A 16,519-nucleotide genomic window follows, 5' to 3' on the forward strand; every position below is an offset into this window, starting at 1 on the left:
TTGATAAAAACTTTAAATATGTTTCGACTGTTGGTGTTTTCATTCTAACACCAACAGTATATACAAATATATGCAAAGTATCTGTTTGCATATATTGAGGAAATTCTTTATTTTTGTGGGTTTTTTTTTCAGTATGTATAGTTATAGTAGTTTATATTATAGTAATATAAAGTGAAAGTGATTGTAGTTAGTTAATTTTTACACTGTCTGCTGGAAATTAATACCAGTCTAAGAGGCCATTAGTTTATCGTTTTCTTCCATTTTCCACTGCTTCCTTTAGGGGATGATCCGCGGGTCACTACCGCGGATCATCTGCCTCCATCTCACCCTGTTGCCAGAATCTTACCCTCTGCATGAACCTCTTCTGGGGTCTTCCTTTTTTCCTCCTGCCTGACAGCTTCATCCTCATCATCCTTTGCCAAGTATATCTACTATCCCTCTTCAACACATGTTCAAACCATGTCAGCCTCACCTCTCTAACTGCTGAAACAGTGACCATGAGGCGGTTTTATCCCAAGTCTCCATTTTTTTGTTTTCATTCTACTTTTAACTTAACCTGATGTTTGGTAAAAGCCCAAACAGGTGCTGAAAATTAAAGGTGAGCTGGGAATGATTTGGACTTTTTAAATTACACTAAAAGGTTAAAATAGTTGTGATGATAATATGTGTAATAATCTACTGACACATAAGGTGGCTGATTCTGAGATGAGTGAGAAAATAAGTTGTACCTCTGTGTGTGGGTGTTAGGTCAAAACCAGAGGGAAAGACTCACTAGGGTAGAACAGAAAATCCAACAGTGACTGGAGAAATCCTGGAGGGGTAATTGGGTACAAGGAGGCAGGTGCACTGATTGGGAAACTGGGAACAGGTGAGGAGTGAAAGCCTGGGGAATAGAGTGTACCTGGGAGAGGCCTGAGTGAGTGAGTGAATAAATGACAGAACGGAAACAGAAGGTAATGTGAATGATTAATCTGCCATCTGCTGGTTTACACTGAGGTGTAATTTGCAGCTCGCTGCTTTGTTCTCATTTATTGTCAGATGTGTGATAGAGGAACCAGGAGGAACACTATGCACAAATTCGGGCACACAAACAAATGAAACAAGAACCTGAAATAAGTTTACTTTTCAGTGTGGTGGCCTGGTGTCTTCAACTATGTATAAAAGAACCGGGGTCTAAATTGTGGTTTGGTGATCTGATTTTACCCTGAAACCAGGCTCCGCTGATGGGGAAATGACTTTGTGAGGGTTCAGGAGTTTATGTTTGAGTGAAAATGTACCAAGCAGCCTCTAAGCTTGGTAAAATGTGGAAACTCCAGAGAAGCTAGGTTGTCGCTTTCCTTACCCACCCACCTAAAAAGAAAAAAAAAGTTCTGCAGCTGGAATCAGAAACACCCACTGTATTATCCCTGCAACTGAAAGCCACCTAATCAGGATTTTCTGGCTTTTGTTACAGGTTATTTAAGACTAAAGAACCTTCTCATGCTTAAACTAATCCCATTAATCTTGCTGGAATTTTGGCTTAGTGGCTTCTTCTTGGGTAAAGTCAGATTTATATTGCTGGTTTTGCTGATGTCGGGCAGAAGATCATTCAGATCATCGGATGCTGCTTTACAAGTATAAAACTGATACAGATGGATGTGAATGTTTGAACACATCTATCCATACAACAGCAGTTGACTTATCAGAAGTCAGAACTTACGGATGAAGTGAAACAGTTTGTTTATCCTCCTTTATCCTAGTTGTTGAAGTATCATTCAGATTCTCGTCTCAGCCGAGCAGTGAGTTTAAACATGAGCTCTTTCCATATGTTGATCTTAATTTTATCTGATTATAGTAAACTGGTGGGGGAAAAAACGAGGGAATCCTGCAGGGAAAATGAAAATATAAAAAAAAAAAAAAAAAGAGGAAAAGAGAGAGGAGATGTGGAAGCAGGAGGAGGAGGGTGCAGTGAGGGACACACCCTGAATGGGTGGAAACAGTAGAGCAGGCTCGTGTGTTTACTGATCTGACAGACTGTGTGTTCACTGTGCAGGAAGCTCGAGTCCTCCGAAGCAGGCGGTCGACGTGAATCGAGGGAAAAACCATGGCTGTTAACAAGTGTATCAAATACCTTCTCTTCTTCTTCAACCTTCTTTTTTGGGTGAGTATTTAAGACAACTTGAGTTCTTACAGTTTATTCACAGGTGATGGATTGGGCAGGTGTTTGCAGGTGGCGTCTGAGTTTTTGAGGCTGTTCAACAGATTTCAACTGAGTCTGATTTAAAAGTTTGCAAACCTGCCGGTTTTATTTGATTTGTGTTTGAAGCATTCAGTTTGTTTAATTTGGGCCTCGTCCCTAAATCAGTTTGACAACTGGCACAGTAGGTGTGGCATGCTGGTTTAGGAAGCTGTGATGCAACTTTCAATACTAAAGTTATTATTTATCTATTTATTTATTTCCAATATATTTCTACTTTTTCTAACTTGATTAAGATTTTTCTTAAATTTGGTCTCTTTAACCCCCAGTCTTTCCCTTTTCTGCATTCTTTGTGTGTCCTGACCTCCCTCTGTCTTTCCATCAATTGAGTAAAACTGGTTGTATCAGATTTTTCTGGCTTCACAAACAGGTATTTGTTCAGTTTCTGGGCATGGCTGTCCCCTCCGCCCCTGAGTTGAGCAATTCAGCATGATGGCGCTCCCTGGATGTTTTTGTTTTTTTGTTTGTTTTTAAACATCGCTGTGTGTAGGTCTTTGGAGGTTCACTGAAGTCTTTCTAAAAAGCACTGTTTGCATATTTTCTAAGCAATGTTTGCTCCATCCCACAGATTCTGTGCTGCTAGGAGCCCAACATGTAGCTTGACTGAGTAATTTTTGTTGTTGCTCAACACCAACCTGGTGGTGGCAGGAAACATACATTATCTCTTTTTTTTGTAGGCGGAACAATGGAAGGCCTTTATCAGCTTTGGAGCTGAAGTATTTGAGTTGCCGCTCCCACTAAAAACTTTAAAGACTTTAAGAGCACGTATTTGTGCAAGGCAAGAGTTTGTTTTCCCCGTCAGAGCCAAAACTACAAACGCTGGTGTGCTGGAAACGTAAATCTTAGTCTGACTTCACATGTAATTGTGAAGTTTTTCCCCAACAAGCGAATTGTGCTGTTAGTCAATGAGAACAGCACAAATAACCATAATTTTTCAACCATGACGTGATCAAGATTTACAAAACAGACTTTTTCTTCAGCATCACCATGCAGATAAACCCAGCAGTAAACTGTTCACAGAAGTCTGGTCAAAAACTCAGGTTTCCTATAAACGTTTTCAGGCCTCGAAGTCTTTTTGAAACCACAGCTGTCACCACCTGGTGGCCTTCAGAGAGAATCCAGATCTAAAAAACTTCTTCAGTGACTTCAATGGCTAAGCCATGTTTTTATTTTTTAAACTGGTCTTTGTTTGACAATGAAAGCCAAGGCTGTTGACAATTTAATTTTATCGTCAGTTTGAAGATCAGGCAGATTAAACTGTGTGAAATAAATGACTGCAAGTCTTATTGTCTTCTGAGTCACTTCAGGTGTGTCAGCAGACCGTAGTTTCAGTGAAATCTGTGGGTTTTTAGATTATGGTGTAAGATGATGAACACTGCTCATAAAGCTGGCTTCATATCAGAGGCGGAGCCAGACATTTGAAACACCCGGGGCTTAGCCCTAAAGGGTAGTATGCATGTGGGATTTTTTTTTTTTTTTTTTTTTTTGGGGGGGTAGAAATGACTGAAAGATTAATTGGCTCTGTTTTGACTTTTGTTCAAAAAAGAATGACTTCATATAGGGAAAAATATTTATCACATGTGCAGGACACCTTAAACTAGTTTTTTAATTAAGCAGCGAGGCAGAACAAAGTCAGGGCTGTATCAAGACACAGGGACTAAACCCCAATTCAACCAGACCCAGAACTGATCCGGAATTAAAACAGGACTACAACAGTTCAAAAGCAGGACTACTGAGGACTTAACCAAGACAGAACCAGAATCAGAACTAGATGATAGTAGCACTAAAAATCATCATAGACCTGCACTATATTTATTTTTTTAATTTTACCAAAGTACAATATTTAGATTGAGAAAAGTTTATATAATTATTTTGGCCTTGTTGTGCAAACAAGCTGCATAACTTAATAAATATAGAATTTGAAAAATAGCAAACCTAAAAAGAAACACTAGGTACTAGATACATGAGGACCTATGATACAGTTATACTTTTGGTAAACAACCATTTGACTAACATGTGTGTCTCACCTGCTCTTGTTCATCTCTGTTCTGTCCTCATTCTCCATCTCCCTCTCTCTCCCTCCCTCTCTGTTCCTCTCTCTCCCTCTTTGTGCTGACAATCATCAAATATACAGATATTTACAAACTCTTCAGATAAAAACACTTTTTTAATTGTAACATCAAATCAGACTAAATGTTTATTTTTTTAGATTGATAAATATAAAAACATATTTGTTAACTTTGAGAGTAAAGAGAGAAACTATCTGTATTTCTTAATTGCAAATGGCACCAAATTGTATTCAAAATTGAGCCACACTTATGGAGCTCCACAGTTCTTTTCCTGGTGTTTTGTTGACATCTCTTGATGTTCCCATGTCACAGAAACAGGCTCTGTGTTTTGCCTTATTTGCATCCACAGCTGTGCCACCAGTTTACTCACATGGACTCTACTAACCTATCAGAAGCTTCTTCAGCTCAGAATGGAATCGTCTGGAGTTTTCTTATTATTTAACAATAAACTTAGTGTACATGTACTCCTAAATTTGATGAAAGTGATAAAATATAGACAGCTCTGTCTCTCTTTATTCTGACATTTAACTAATTCAAAATATATTTCAATATTTATCTAAAACAAAAGTTTAATCTAAATTGATGTTGTACAGTAAAAATGTTTTATGTTTTCTCCCTAAAGTGTAAATATCTGGTTACAAATGTGAATATCCTGCTGTGTACTGAAATCCCTCTTGTTTTGCATAGAAATATACTGAACAACATACAAAGCATAATATATAAAATAACATTTACCTGAGTTTTTTCTTTGAAAGAACCCTCTAATGTCCATTCTTATATTTCAGTACATAACTGAAACCGATTTAGTCGGGGAGGGTAAGAACTGAAAATATGAAATAAACACACGTAAGCTAAGACTATAAAAAAAATAGCATTTGTTCGGATTTTCATTTCGCCATTTGTTGATTCACTTGAAGAGCAAGTAACGTAATATTGGTCAAGTGATCAGTTTCATATCAATCTTTCGTGATACACCGTCATATTTACATTATTTGTACGGTACGAATGATTTGCTTTGGTACCTTGTCAAACTTAAGCTCTCCTTAGTATGGCTGGCTCCGTCTCTCCAACAGCGCACTCACGGGCAGCAGCTGCCCCGCCCCCTCGCTCAGTCGCTTAGTGCCTGAGCTTGGATCATACCAATATCAGGGGGGGATTCACGCACAGTCGTAAATTCCCACAGTGTGCACTATGTGCTTCGAATATTGTGTGTACTTTTTGTTTTATACAGTTGTCAGCCAGGCATCTAACTATGAAAAAATTACACTCCAAAATACCCCGGGCTTCTGACAAAACAACCCGGGCTTAAGCCCCGTAAGCCACCCCCCCGCTCCGCCCCTGCTTCATATGCTGTACATGATCTGCACTTATATCCGTCTGGCCAGCCCGTTCTCACTCCCGGGGCGTACCATACCGAGGTTTTGTTGCGTCCCGCGGTGTTCCTGAGGAACGCAAAGGTTATCTTCCGCGTTCTTATGGTACGCGTCGGGTTGGGGGTGAAATCCAGTGGAAGGACAGTCCCGTGGTAATACATGTTCCAGCCCTATTCTTAACCTTAACCAGCACAGAAATGACATAAAATTGTGTTTTCCAAAGCGTTTTTAAGAAAATGAACGAACATGTGTAGATTGAGTCCAAGCGGTTCTTGTGTTTTCTCATTTTTACAATCTCGTCATTTAGGAACGTGTTGGGTATCCGAAAGCGTAAAATGTTGGCGATTTGTCACCTAGCGTAAAATATTACGCGTAAGGAGTAAGAACGTGTTGGTCTGGCCGAGTGGCCCAGTTATGAAGTCATTTCTGTCGTTACAGCCTGACGAGTCGGATACGTCATTGTCTTTGGAGCACAGCCAGTCAGAACAAGCAGAAGCATGTTATCATGTTCATCTCGTGTGTGTGTGTGTGTGTGTGTGTGTGTGTGTGTGTGTGTGTGTGTGTGTGTGTGTGTTTGCTCGCAGGTTTAAATGTTATTCGGTCATAAACTCATGCATGTAGCTTCTGGCATTTTGTAATCCTCATCAAGCAGTGCGTCCTGTTTGAAAGGTTTCCTCCTGCAGCCTGCTGTGGTTATTTTCAGGTCTTCTCTCAGATTCCCAGAACTGAAGTCAAATCGATCCCAACTTAATTACAGCCACTCAGCGGACGTGATGTGTTTACCTAATGATGGTGGCGAGGGTTGAGCAGGCCTCTTATTTTCTGTGGCGCTCGTTTAATGCTGGTTTTCATATTGTGCTCTGCTGAGAAACATCAAAGAAAGATCCTCTTTCACCACCTATCTGCTCAAACACGACTCCGCCTTGTCCTTCAAGGAACTTTTAAGGTCTTTCTGTACAGCACTCAGCCACAGAAACCACTGCAGACCAGCCCTCAGGAAGCATTACTGCAGCACTCAGCACCGACCAGAGGCACAGAGCCGAGTGGCATTAGTGTTGAGCTTTATCAATGTTTTATGTATTTTTCATAACAAAGAGGACGCTTGTATACATTATTATTAAAGCAGCTGTCAGTAAACCTGCTGCTAGAACTGAATATTTCAAAGGAAATCTAATAAGCCAGCCGTGGATAATGGTGAAGTGAGGCACAGATATGGTACCACAAAATGGGTGACCACTCTCCTTTGGGTTTTTTTTTTTTTCCATCTTATAGATTGAATAAGGTAAAAAAAATGATTAGATGATGATGATGAGATTTAGAACATCCTGAATGACCACAGAGACGAACTAGAGGAAGATCCAAATGCAAAACGGCCACACAGCTGGCTCTCCCCTGGGTTCTGTGTCTGTGAGGCCTGTTTTGTGTCCTTCCTCTATTATCCTTGCCACCAATCCAGCTGATTCTCTGTGAGCACTTTCTGAATTTAATTTAATTGAGTTCAGAGACAACATTTGTACAAATCAGTCCAAGTGTCACCTTTTGTTGGGATGTTTGAACAAGTAAAAAAGAGGAACTGTACTGTGTCATTTTAAAATGTTGCTTCCTTGTTTATGTGAAGAGCTTCATTATTTCCTGAATAATAATAATAATAATAATAATAAAAAAACTTAAATAACTGGAAGTTTGGGTGGGATACCATCGGATATGACTTGACAGTCCACTTGAAGCAGTGTCTCGGAGACCTCACTGAGGGAGGCGTTTACAGTTTCGGTGGTCACATGGCATTGCAAAGCTCTGTGGTTACTAGTAGCCACACTGCAGTGTGTGTGTGTTGTGAAATGACGATGAGTCTCCAACTGTGAATCAGTGCTAAGGAATTAACCACCCTCATTCCTTGCTTTTGGGAACATGCCCAATCATGACGTACTCACTGGTTTTACTCCTGATTTAACCATCTAAATTCTTTTAGTCGGAGTCGATTAAATACCAAACGATTACTGTAGACTAAATCTAAAGTGTAGAAGTCTGTCATGTTTTTACTGATGAGTTGCTCCACATGGTTTATTCTTCTTGTCTTTGACATTGAGAAATGTGTTCACATGTCTCTCTTCTCTTCCTCCCACGCGTTGACATTTTGTCATGCTTTTATGAGAAACAACTTCTGATTTGCGGACTTCCAAATTCCTCTCACCTTTCTGCGTAACATAATTACTCTAGGTGGATCTTGTTTGTCTAGAATATGTTTGACTCGTTTTTCTTCAGTGACAAAAATGTCAGTACATAGATCCAGCACGTATCAATTTGATATGATACCGACGTTTGTATTTGTTTTTTCTATAATATTCAGCACTAATAGTCTGAGGTCAAGATTAACCTGTGTGCATGCGCCCTGTCACTGGGATCTCTAATCTTAATCTTTGTTGGGTTTTTCCCGTTGTGGTGGAGTAATGGTAAATAATTAACAGGCAACGTTACCCTTGAAAGGCACTTAAAGGTTAAGTTGTGCATGTCGTGAAATTACTCATAAAAAGGACAAAACTGTGTGACGACAACAACACGTGAACAGACTTCAGTGGTTTCCCATTACATTAACAGAGCTAAGAGGGCCCCACGTGTCTGCCTCTGTGGGTTGTGGTTAAAAAGGTTTTAAATCAGAATCTGAGTACTTTATTAATCCCTGAGGAAATCGTGTGGTAAATGTGAGAAAGAATAAGTTGGGATGAATTCCTGACGTAGTTTATAGTTCATATAGGCTTCGGCCTTTATTTCCGCTGCTCCCTGGGGCGGGTTCGTCTCTGATAGCATGTTGCTCTGCAGGTTTTCTCCTAACAGAAAGTCTCCTTGCGTGTATGTGCTGTGATGATCCCCTGCAACCGTCGCCAACGCCTCCCAAAGAAAACAATGACTTTGTTTGGGTGTGTTGTTCCACTGATAAAGCAGGTGAAACACTCCTGTGCTGCACGCCCACTCACCTGACAAAGGACGGTTCCCAGTTATCGGTACTGATTTGCACACACTCTCCTGGAAGTTGTGAGACCCAGAACCAAATGTCTGACTCTGCAGGTGGGACACGTCTGTGTTTTTGGCCTCTATTCGTTCTTTACTACATGAGGGCAGATGTCTCAACAGCAAATGTAGAGTCCAAAAACTGAGTTTTGTTATGTTTCACCTCGGGCAGTATCGCCATCAGCAGGGTTTTGTTTGTTGTTAAACCAGACTGAACGTCACTTTGCTGTCATCTGCCCAAAAGATGTCTACGACTTGTTTGTGTGTGATATCGAGGACGATTGAAAGCACGGGAAATGACACAGGAGGAGGAGGAGCTCCGACTTGTTTTAATTCTGCATATGTTATGAGTTTGTCATTTTTGTTAATCTCATAATGATCTGTACAGCTTTCCTCTGTGCACTTGGTCAAGACTTCTCCCGTCACAGATTTTCAAACAAAATGATTTTAAAAGGGGAAAGCAGCAGCCCAAATATGACAAAACTGTAAACCTTCTCAAGCTTTCACTGCTTCTAATCACCAGTTTTACTTTTTAAGTGAATTAAATGACTTTGTGTGTCAATATGCAGGGGTTACAGCTAAAATGCTTTATGAGTGGGAATATGAGAATATTTTAAATGCTCAAACACTTTTCAGTATAGAAAATGTTTGTGCAGAAAAGGTTTCCCCATAAAGAACTTGAAGTGTGTGTCCTTCCTGCCGTTATGACCTTTTAATGACTTTGTTCTTAGAAATGAGCACGTCCCTCCGACTTCATCTGAAAGTCCATCTTTTGTCTTTTAAATCTAATTGTAGCCACAAGGAGAAAACAACCTCAATGTGTTTTTCAGTGTACAAAATGTACTATAGGAAACAGACGATCTAGGAAGTCAATGCTATGCTGCTGCTTAACATTCCTGTGATTGACTAGGAACCTGACCCTGCTGTATATCTGTGACCTTTTTAATCACGGAAATCTACTTTCCCCCAGCTGGGCATGTTTTCGAGGAACTGACCCAGAACACGTGCACAGGGAAAGAGCTGACTGTAACTTTAAATCACTAATTGTGACCTTTTTAAAGTTAACCAGGGTTTTACTTTTAGAGATATTTGAGCAATGTTTGTTCCAGCCGCCTAAATCCTAGACACAGTCCACACAGATCAGTACCAGGGAGATAACACTACTAGCTGTTATCTCAGGTGCAGTTTGAGGTGTTGCATCCTGGAAAAAAAAAAAAAAATACACACACACACACACACACACACACACACACACACACACCCCTTTTGTTGGAGTGTAAAAGGGTTTTTTCATTCCTTTTTGCTCAGTCCCATCTCCCTGTTCTTCAGTTAGAAATATGTGGTTGGCGGCGAACGTTATCAAACTAACCAGACAGATGTGGCTTAATTTGGTTCACAGCTGTGACAATCTCTGCTTACTTATGCACATGTGATCAGGACCTCACATAAAAAACTCTGGAAACATGAGAAGTGTCAGATTTATTTATTTATTTGGGGGGGGGCGGCAGCTCAAAGTAAGCTGGATGTGACAAAGGATCTTATGGTAACTGGTAGATGTTTTGGTAACCCTAGTCAAACCATTTATTGATTTTTATTTATTTGGACTCTGTCCCTCTATTCCTTCTGTAAGTGTTCTCTTATGATTTTTATCAAATGTATTAATCTTATTCTAATCAGTATGATTGATGAAAATAAAGGACAATGTTGTAATTTTTACTTTAACATGATTAGGCAGTGCTGTGTCATGTCTAAATGTGATGCTGCTGCATAGCTTTGACTCTCATTACTGGAGGACATTGATAATGGCAGAATCAGAAAATCAAAATTAAAACATTAAAAGGTAGATATAAAAAAAAAAAAATTTTTTTTTCGTCATTTGCACCAAAATAAGCAATTTCAGCAACACTACACAAACAATCTTGTATTTACAAGAAAGTCACCTTTGAGTAGATGTGTCCATTTTATTCCTGCTGGTAATTGTCTGCCCCATGTTAAATATTATCATGTGTATATACCTGGAAATATTGCCATGCATTACAAATTCTGAAAACTTTTCTTTCCCCTGACTTGGATGTTAAAGGTAAGTTTTAGAGCTTTTTCCTCCAGGGAGGATTGAAGTGCTTGTTAAATGTCACAATGTCTATTTTGTTATTGCGCTGCTGCAGAGTTTCACCACCAGATGTCGCCAGATTCTGTAAAATTGGCTCATTCGGTTAATCTCCATCTTCTTCTCCCTCCAGCTGAGCGGTTGCCTCATCCTAGCCGTCTCCATCTACCTGAGAGTCAGCAAGGGTGGAAACCAGGTGAGCCAGTGATGGACTTTAAAGAGACTGCAGTATTGCATAGATGAGCACAGAAGTGCATGTTCTAAGGCTTTGTGCAGGCGATGGTGTAGTATAGTGGTGTGACAGTGGGTCTCTTCAATGGATTCCAGATGATGTGTGGACCTCTCATACAAGAATAAGTCTTTACTGTGTTTATATCATCTGTGGTAACACTCAAAAGGTGACTTTGTTTCATTCTTCAGGGAGAATATGTGGTAAATAAAACTTACTGTGATTCCAGCTTTGCCTTCAGAGCTTTATGTATCGCATCAGAGCTACTCTCATGGTCAGCAACCAGGACCAGTCATCTGAAACGTGCACTCACTTCACATTGACTTTATCCTTGTGTATTTTTCCATCTGTCACTCAGACATTCATCACATTTTCTCTGATCACACGTAAACTATTCCATAAAGACAAACTTCAACATCCTCTCTAACACATATAGGTGCTTTTAAAACTTTAGATCAACCTTTGACTTTGCCTTTGACTTCCACCTCATCTGTCCACAGATCACCGATCAGTACTTCCCTGCAGTCAACCTGATGATTGCCATCGGCACGATCATCATGGTTCTCGGCTTCCTGGGCTGCTGTGGAGCCTACAGAGAGAGCCGCTGCATGTTGCTGCTGGTGAGCATCACATTTTGATTATTTTGGGAATGTTTTTGGAGGGAGGCGAAGCAAAACACATTACTTAGTTAATGAAACCTACACTGAGGGATTGTACCGACACACATACCTGATGTTCAGTAACTGAAACTTTTGCCAACTGCTGGTGGGTTTCTATCTATGTTGAAGTTATTTCAGCTAAGTTGTAAGATTAAAAAACTGAAATATGTTGGTTTGTTACTATGACACAAATGTTTTTGTCGATTAAAAAGATGTGTGAACTTTAGGTGGACAGAACACACATTTTGCTTAACTTTTCGCCTCAGCAAGTCTTACAAAAATTGTTGATCTATATCATGTGTGTTCCCTCAGTTCTTCATCTTCCTTCTCATCATCTTCATCCTCCTGGTGGCAGCAGGCATCGCAGGAGCTGTGAGCCAGAATAAGGTAAAAATAGCGACTATGTGACTACTTAATTTTATTTTTGATGAGGCTCAAACGTCAAGTTGCGTTTCTGTTTGCAGATGGAAGACTGGGTGAACAAGCAGTTGAAAGATATGTTGCCACTTGCAAAACAACCTGACACGGTGAAAAGTGACCTGAAGAATCTGCAGAAAGATGTAACTAACACACACAGTTTTTCTTCAGTAATACAGAAAGACTTTCCTAGACGCAGTCAATCAGATACACGAGTTAACCTAAATCTTGAAACACACTTGTGGTATTTGAATGTGCTGGTATTATACAGGGTATCTCATTGTATTTACATTTCCTGAAGCCCAACATGTAACCCAAAAATGAATAACCAGTTGCCTGCTGCTCACACATGACCAGGGGGAATAAACTAAAATGCTGGGACATCAAATTTAAGATGAACTGCGCCTGAATACAGATCTACACGTCATGAGATTGACTGTGCATACTGCACACATCCACCAGAGGGCACTGTGCATTCAACTGCCTGCAAGTCTGTCAGTGGTATGATGCAATGTAAATACATGGTGACAAATGTCAGTTTCCCAACCCTGAGGCATCTCTATGAGGTCTTGAACATCCCACGGAGCACTATTCAAGTGATCATTCAGAAATGGAAGGAGTATGGCACAACTGTAAACCTACCAAGACAAGGCCGTCCACCTAAACTCACAGGCCGAACAAGGAGCGCGCTGATCAGAAATGCAGCCAAGAGGCCCATGGTGACTCTGGATGAGCTGCAGAGATCTACAGCTCAGATGGGGGAATCTGTCCATAGGACAACTATTAGTCGTGCACTGCACAAAGTTGGCCTTTATGGAAGAGTGGCAAGAAGAAAGCCATTGTTAACAGAAAACCATAAGAAGTCCCGTTTGCAGTTTACCACAAGCCATGTGGGGACACGGCAAACATGTGGAAGAAGGTGCTCTGGTCAGATGAGACCAAAATGGAACGTTTTGGCCAAAATGCAAAACGCTATGTGTGGCAGAAAACTAACACTGCACATCACTCTGAACACACCATCCCCACTGTCATATATGGTGGTGGCAGCATCATGCTCTGGGGGTGCTTCTCTTCAGCAGGGACAGGGAAGCTGGTCAGAGTTGATGGGAAGATGGATGGAGCCAAAAAAAGGGCAATCTTGGGAGAAAACCTCTTGGAGTCTGCAAAAGACTTGAGACTGACCCTAAACATAAAGCCAGGGCAACAATGGAATGGTTTAAAACAAAACATATCCATGTGTTAGAATGGCCCAGTCAAAGTTCAGATCTAAATCCAATCGAGAATCTGTGGCAAGATCTGAAAACTGCTGTTCACAAACGCTGTCCATCTAATCTTGACTGAGCTGGAGCTGTTTTGCAAAGAAGAATGGGCAAAGATTTCAGTCTCTACATGTGCAAAGCTGGTAGAGACATACCCTAAAAGACTGGCAGCTGTAATTGCAGCAAAAGGTGGTTCTAGTATTGACTCAGGGGGCTGAATAATTACGCACACCCCACTTTTCAGTTATTTATTTGTAAAAAATGTTTGGACTCATGTATGATTTTTGTTCCACTTCTCACGTGTACACCACTTTGTGTTGGTCTTTCACGTGGAATTCCAATAAAATTGATTCTTGTTTGTGGCTGTAATGTGACAAAATGTGGAAAAGATCAAGGGGGCCAAATACTTTTGGAAAGCCTCTGTATTGTGACAGGCTGAACAGCAATAAGGGCTTTACTAGAACTATTACACTAGTTCCAATCCTATTTGTATTTTCTTCCCAGCTCAAGTGTTGTGGTCTTGTGAACGGAAAGACAGACTGGTCTCCAGATCCATTCCCAGAATCCTGTCGCTGCAACGTCACCAAAAGTCCCACCCCTGTCCCCGGTGCTGAGTGTGGCTCAGAAGGTTACTACAGCACGGTAAGGCTGTGACTGCTGAACACTGGATTGAGCATCCCAGCAGGAATCTGATTTCACTTTATATCTGAACAAGAAATCCACACTCTTACTTTACTCTCATCGCTGAGACACAGTTAAATGAACCATAATAACCCACGCTGCTCTGCTCTCACCCTGCAGCCCTGCTCCACCCGAATCGTCAACCTGATGAAGGAGAATATGGTGATAGTGCTGGGAATTGCCTTCGGCATCGCCGTCCTGCTGGTGAGCTGACACATACAGTCACCACATCACTTCAGGGGACATTTGAGTTCACTCGATAAAAAGTCATACTCTAATTTTTAAGTTTTTTTTTTCTCTTGATAGAAAAATTGTAGAACATGCAAAAAGCAGATTAATTAATTAATTGGCATTAAGTCAATTTTATTTATATAGCGCCAAATCACAAAAACAGTTGCCTGGGGGTGCCTGATTCCTCTTGTAGAACCAGGTTTAGGGAGCGCCAGCTGTCTGCTGCGACCAGCTGGGGGTGAGGGGGAAGGGGATGGGGCAAAAGACCCGCCATGTGGAAGAGACCCAAAGATTAACAATTACCATTTTTATATTTTCTTTTGTCTTATTTTATTAAAGTTTTAATAATGAGTCATTTGTTGTTCCTGCAGATTTTCGGCTTGGCTTTCTCCATGGCTCTCTACTGTCAGATCAGCAAGAAGGACGGACCTACCACCAACGCCTGAGGCACCATCATCTCTGCCCAAATGTAACCACAATATATCCTCTGCTAATCTAACTCATCCTGTGCTTTCACTGTGAAGAAGCGCACTGAGATTAAAGCCTCTTATACACTAGTATGGAGTCCCAATGGTTACCAAAAAATACACTCTATATAATCTGTATTTTGTGTAAAAGGCATTATGTTACCTGAAATGATAAAATAGTTTGTGTCTGAGAAGCGGGCAGCTTTAGAAATTACCCAGTAAATGCAAAGTAAATAACTGTAATATAATTAACTGGTGTTGATTTAGAATTTCCCAAACCTTTAACTGTTATGAGTATGTTGGTTATGATTTGATTGTGTATTTGACGATGTACGGAAGCCAATTTAAGCCAAAAATATTTAGTCAATAGCCAAGTTGGTGCACAAAATAAAAATTAGTTTCTCATGTTCCCTTAAAAGTGACTTTTTGCTTGTTTGTCACGTTTCCTTTTTTTTTTTTTTTTTTTTAACTTTTGAAAATGTCAATCTGGTTTATATGGTTTATTTTATTTTTTTTAAGGTAAGTGTATAGTCTGGATTTTTCATTTTAGTTTTTGTCTGTTTTTTTTATAATCATATTTCTGGTTGTAACTGGCTTCCATATTATTTATATTCTTTTGTGTGTGTTTGTTTGTTTTTGTTTTTTTGTTTTTTTGTTTTTTGAAAATTATTGCAAAGACAATCCTCAGGAAGTTGAAATTGTTCTAACATAACACTCTCAGTAAATCTCGCACTCAATCATGGTTATTATTGATATAAAAGTTGTTTCTTCTTTCTCCTGTTAAAAAACTTTCACTGGGTAATAAGGCATGGTGGGATTTAGGTTTGGTTTTTTTTTTTTTTTTTTTTGCGCGGGGGGTGTCTTGTTTGTTTTTATATCAAATGTCAAGCTTCTCAAGTGTTCCAACATTTGCTTAATTTGCTTCATTTATTTTGTAGTCCATTTTAGGAAAGACGTTTAAAAAAACAAAACAAAAATAAATTCAGCCAACTAAATAAAACTTTCACGTATCCCATAATTATTAAGAAAAACTGAATCCCGAGAATTTACAAGTTTTTGTTTTGTTTTCCCATGGAAGCATGAACGTCAAAAAAAAATGTGTTTTTTTTTTTTTTTTTTTTTTTAAACCAAAGATTAATGTCCTCAGGCCTGAGGATGCTCAGTGTTTGCCTGGATGAATCTGCTTTGTTCCTGATGCTGTTTAAAGTGGTTTTAATCACTATATCACCTGTCAAACACAATTTAAAATAAATAACAATTTAAACAAATCAAGAAGGGAAATTCAGATTGAAGATAAATGTTCTTCTCATGGGCCATATACAATCTAACCAAAGGTAAGTTTGTTTGTTTTTTGTTTTATTTTTTATTTTTGTCATGAGTTTGAGTTTTATGGTAGTACCAGCTGATTTGCTTTAATTGTATTCAAGAAATGCAGAACATTTTACTGTGACAGGAAGTGGCCTGTTTCCGCACACTGCTCACATTTCCTTCCTTCACTTCCTTCTCATTATAATTGCAAGGAACAGAAACCTTCCTAATGTGTTTTTACTTTTACTCACTCTAATCAACTATCAGATGGGGAGATCAAAGTGAGTTAATGATGGACTTGATCTGAGAAAGAAAATTCTAATATATTAAACCATTTTTATTAATATCATTATGGAGTTGTCACATTTTTGTGTTTATAAACACAATTTATAAAAAATGTAACAATAGAAATGACATTTAGAATTCCAAGTGGATATCACACAGATTCTGGTTACTCCCAATAATTCTGAAATCGGA

The 16,519-nt window shown here is 39.6% G+C and overlaps 1 protein-coding gene and 1 long non-coding RNA gene across 3 annotated transcripts; one reads left to right on the top strand and one right to left on the bottom strand.

Annotated features, from left to right (window-relative positions):
- Window positions 1-847: 847 nt before the first annotated feature.
- On the top strand, window positions 848-15,855 carry LOC309692621 (tetraspanin-8-like). 2 transcript variants are annotated; one of them, XM_082511286.1, is made up of 9 exons: window positions 848-868; window positions 2,033-2,140; window positions 10,925-10,987; window positions 11,521-11,640; window positions 11,992-12,066; window positions 12,144-12,239; window positions 13,860-13,997; window positions 14,157-14,240; window positions 14,639-15,855. In XM_082511286.1, the coding sequence occupies exons 2-9, from the start codon at window positions 2,084-2,086 to the stop codon at window positions 14,711-14,713; spliced, it is 708 nt and encodes a 235-aa protein (XP_082367412.1). In that variant the 5' UTR covers window positions 848-868; window positions 2,033-2,083; the 3' UTR covers window positions 14,714-15,855. The 2 variants fall into 2 exon arrangements, with proteins under 2 accessions (XP_082367412.1, XP_082367411.1); XM_082511285.1 differs by having other exon boundaries at window positions 866-953.
- Window positions 3,642-5,639, bottom strand: LOC309691833. The gene is made up of 3 exons (XR_014272132.1): window positions 5,328-5,639; window positions 5,041-5,128; window positions 3,642-4,348 (listed from the first exon to the last, which is right to left on the bottom strand). It is a non-coding gene; the product is annotated as an uncharacterized lncRNA (long non-coding RNA).
- Window positions 15,856-16,519: the final 664 nt, after the last annotated feature.

Source organism: Aulonocara stuartgranti, assembly GCF_965226115.1.
Source record: "Aulonocara stuartgranti genome assembly, chromosome: 17".
NCBI classification, from domain to species: domain Eukaryota; kingdom Metazoa; phylum Chordata; class Actinopteri; order Cichliformes; family Cichlidae; genus Aulonocara; species Aulonocara stuartgranti.

Coding starts and splice junctions, on each gene's coding strand:
- LOC309692621 (XM_082511286.1), top strand. CDS start 2,084: ATGGCTGTTAACAAGTGTATCAAATACCTTCTCTTCTTCTTCAACCTT. Junction 12,240..13,859: donor TGAAGAATCTGCAGAAAGAT/GTAACTAACACA, acceptor TTTTCTTCCCAG/CTCAAGTGTTGTGGTCTTGT. Junction 13,998..14,156: donor CAGAAGGTTACTACAGCACG/GTAAGGCTGTGA, acceptor CTCACCCTGCAG/CCCTGCTCCACCCGAATCGT.